Below are 2547 nucleotides of genomic sequence, written 5' to 3' on the forward strand. Positions count from 1 at the left end.
AGGGTTGCGATCCGTTGCCGGTCATGAAAAAAGACAAAAAAAAAAAAAAAAAGATCTTAGTTATCAACATGGCACACTAAAATAAATAAATCATCAAAACAGCATATGTTTACTGGATGTTCTGACATTCTTTTAGTCGACATAATCCTCATCTTGAAAGAGAACGAAACATAATCCTCATATTAAGTCTAGGCATAAATTGTTTTGCCAATGATCCTGAAGTCAAACTATAAAATTCAAATATCATCATCTCTGATTTCTCACAAGAATTAAGTAAAAACACACAAATGAAAGTGCCTAACACAATGCCTGACATAAATAGATGTTCAATAAATATTAACTGCCTTTCTCTTGGTCTAAAGCCATGTGATGTAATGAAGAAAGCATGGGTTTAGGAATTAGACAGCTTTGACCTCACACTGTACCACTTGCTAGCTGTGTGACTTGGGGCAAATTATTTAACTCCATCTGCAAAATGCAAATAATAATGCCCACCTTATAGGGTTAATGTGAAGTCATTAAAGAATAATGCATATAAAGACACTTCATCCACAAAAGACATTTAATAAATAAATGTCCAACAGTCCTCTTTCAAGAGTCTATTCATAACTGTACCAAAAGTATAGAATAACGTGTTGTTGAATTCAAACATATCCATCAAATCCCTATCTTCTGGTAAGAATTACAGCAATACCTTGATACAGTACCTGGCATGGCTCCATTAATATTTAATGAACTCAGGTGAAGTACTATGTCCAACATCACTTCGTTAATTATGGCAGCCTGATGTAGGACTGGGTCTTTCCACTATCTTGCGTACTCTCCCTAAAGTCATCCACTTACTGATGAAAGTATATGCTTATTTACACTCTCTAGCACAAATTAATTTAAGGATATGAATAAGGTGTTACCATAACTTAAGCTTTTCTACGGCTAAAGATGTAAGGGGAGAAGCCCCTCCAAACCCAAGGCTGAATATACTTTAAGTAAAATACTATGCATTGAATACACAAATGCGGGTAAAACTGTATCTGGTGAGTTGAAATATACATGAAGTACCTGCAAGACACGAGTCAACTCACAGCCTCTGGATGACATGTAGAAAACAGGTTTTAAAAATGTCTGAAAACTGCAGTTTCAGCGCTTTTGCAACACCTGCTTTTACGATCTGTCACGTGACGCAAACAGGCATAACTAAACAGCACTACTAGGGCCACACAGCCATCCACAGTCTGGAAGCACAAACTGGCCTGGTAAACATATAATCAAGCAAAAGCAGGCAAACCGGCAGAGGAGGCCTTCACCTCACTTTTTTCCAGATGGCAAAATGCTGTACCGAGACAAACAAGCAAACGCGGTGTGCAGGTAGCCAACCCAGAATAAATAACTAGGGATTCTGACATCCCAAGGTCCTCTCCATCCGCAATCTTTCCAGAATGTCACCCCATGAAATAGGGTTTGGTCGTCTCGGAACCCCGCAGCCCCTCACATCCCAACTGCAGGACTGATCACCTTTTCCCTGGACTCTTTTCAACCTGCTTCATAGATCCCGAAGCACTGACTCAATTTTTCCCATAGTGTAGACTCCATTACATGTGTTAAGTTTCTGGAACACGTGATTTGGGGGAGCAAACTTGCTAGAAACTAGATTAAACACCACTCTAACACATTTCTCTGAGCCCTGCCATACTTAGATCCAAACAATTCCCAGGGATGAGGACGTCACCAATCTTGGATGACACTCGGTCAAATCGCTCTAAGGAGAGCAGCGAGTCCCGCCCGGCTCGTCGCCGGCAGCTCTTACCCATTTGTCTAAGGGGACCTGGGCGAGGGACCCGGTGCCCTGATACAGGTCCAGGCTGAGTTGCTCCAGGCTCAGCTTCTCCTGCAGGAAGTGGCCCAGATACCTCTGCAGAAGGTACCGACAGGCCCTCTTCTTGATAGACTCCGAAAACGGCCAAGGCATGGTGAGGGGTGGCAGCTGGGCCGGCTGGGGCTGCGGGCTGCGACGGCTCCGGCCTCGGGGCCCAAGCTCCGGCTCCAGGCCGCAAAGGCGGCGCCTCACGTCCCGGCCGGCGTCCTCAGGCCGTGGCGGAGCCTAAGCCCGGGGCGGCCCCTTCATGCCCGCTTGGAGCCGGTAGTCCCTCAAGGCGACCCCATCACCTGCGCCGCGCCGCTCACGCTAGGCCTGGTGGGGACACGGCGCAGAGGAGTCCGGATCGCCCCAGGCCCGGGGGCTTCCGAGGGGGTCCTGGTCGGCACAGAGAGAGGGTGCGAGAGAGCGCGGGGAGAGGCTACAGCGGCTGAGGCTGAGACTGAGGCAGACACCTCCACCGCCGCCGCGCGACGAATTTGTTGTCATCCGCGGGGCGCGCTCCTAGCTCTGGAGACGCTCCCGGCGCGTTCGCGAGACCCAGACTCCCCGCGCGCCGTCGGGCGCAGGCGGAAGTGACGCCACACTGGGGGCCAGAGGAGGCGGGAAGAAGAGCCGGGAGCGGAACCGGTCCGGCGCCCAGGGGGCGGGGCGGGCGGGGGTGGTGCCGGCTT

General features: G+C 49.3%; 1 protein-coding gene across 1 annotated transcript in view; it reads right to left on the bottom strand.

The window, feature by feature from the left end:
* ATG2B (autophagy related 2B) overlaps positions 1-2030 on the bottom strand; it is a 64729-nt gene extending 62699 nt beyond the window's left edge. The window contains 1 exon segment of the mRNA XM_008590487.1: positions 1805-2030. Coding sequence (XP_008588709.1) covers positions 1805-1966 — 162 coding nt within the window. The 5' untranslated portion in view covers positions 1967-2030.
* Positions 2031-2547: the final 517 nt, after the last annotated feature.

This window comes from Galeopterus variegatus, unplaced genomic scaffold, assembly GCF_000696425.1.
Source record: "Galeopterus variegatus unplaced genomic scaffold, G_variegatus-3.0.2 Scaffold6147, whole genome shotgun sequence".
In the NCBI taxonomy this organism is placed as follows: Eukaryota; Metazoa; Chordata; class Mammalia; order Dermoptera; family Cynocephalidae; genus Galeopterus; species Galeopterus variegatus.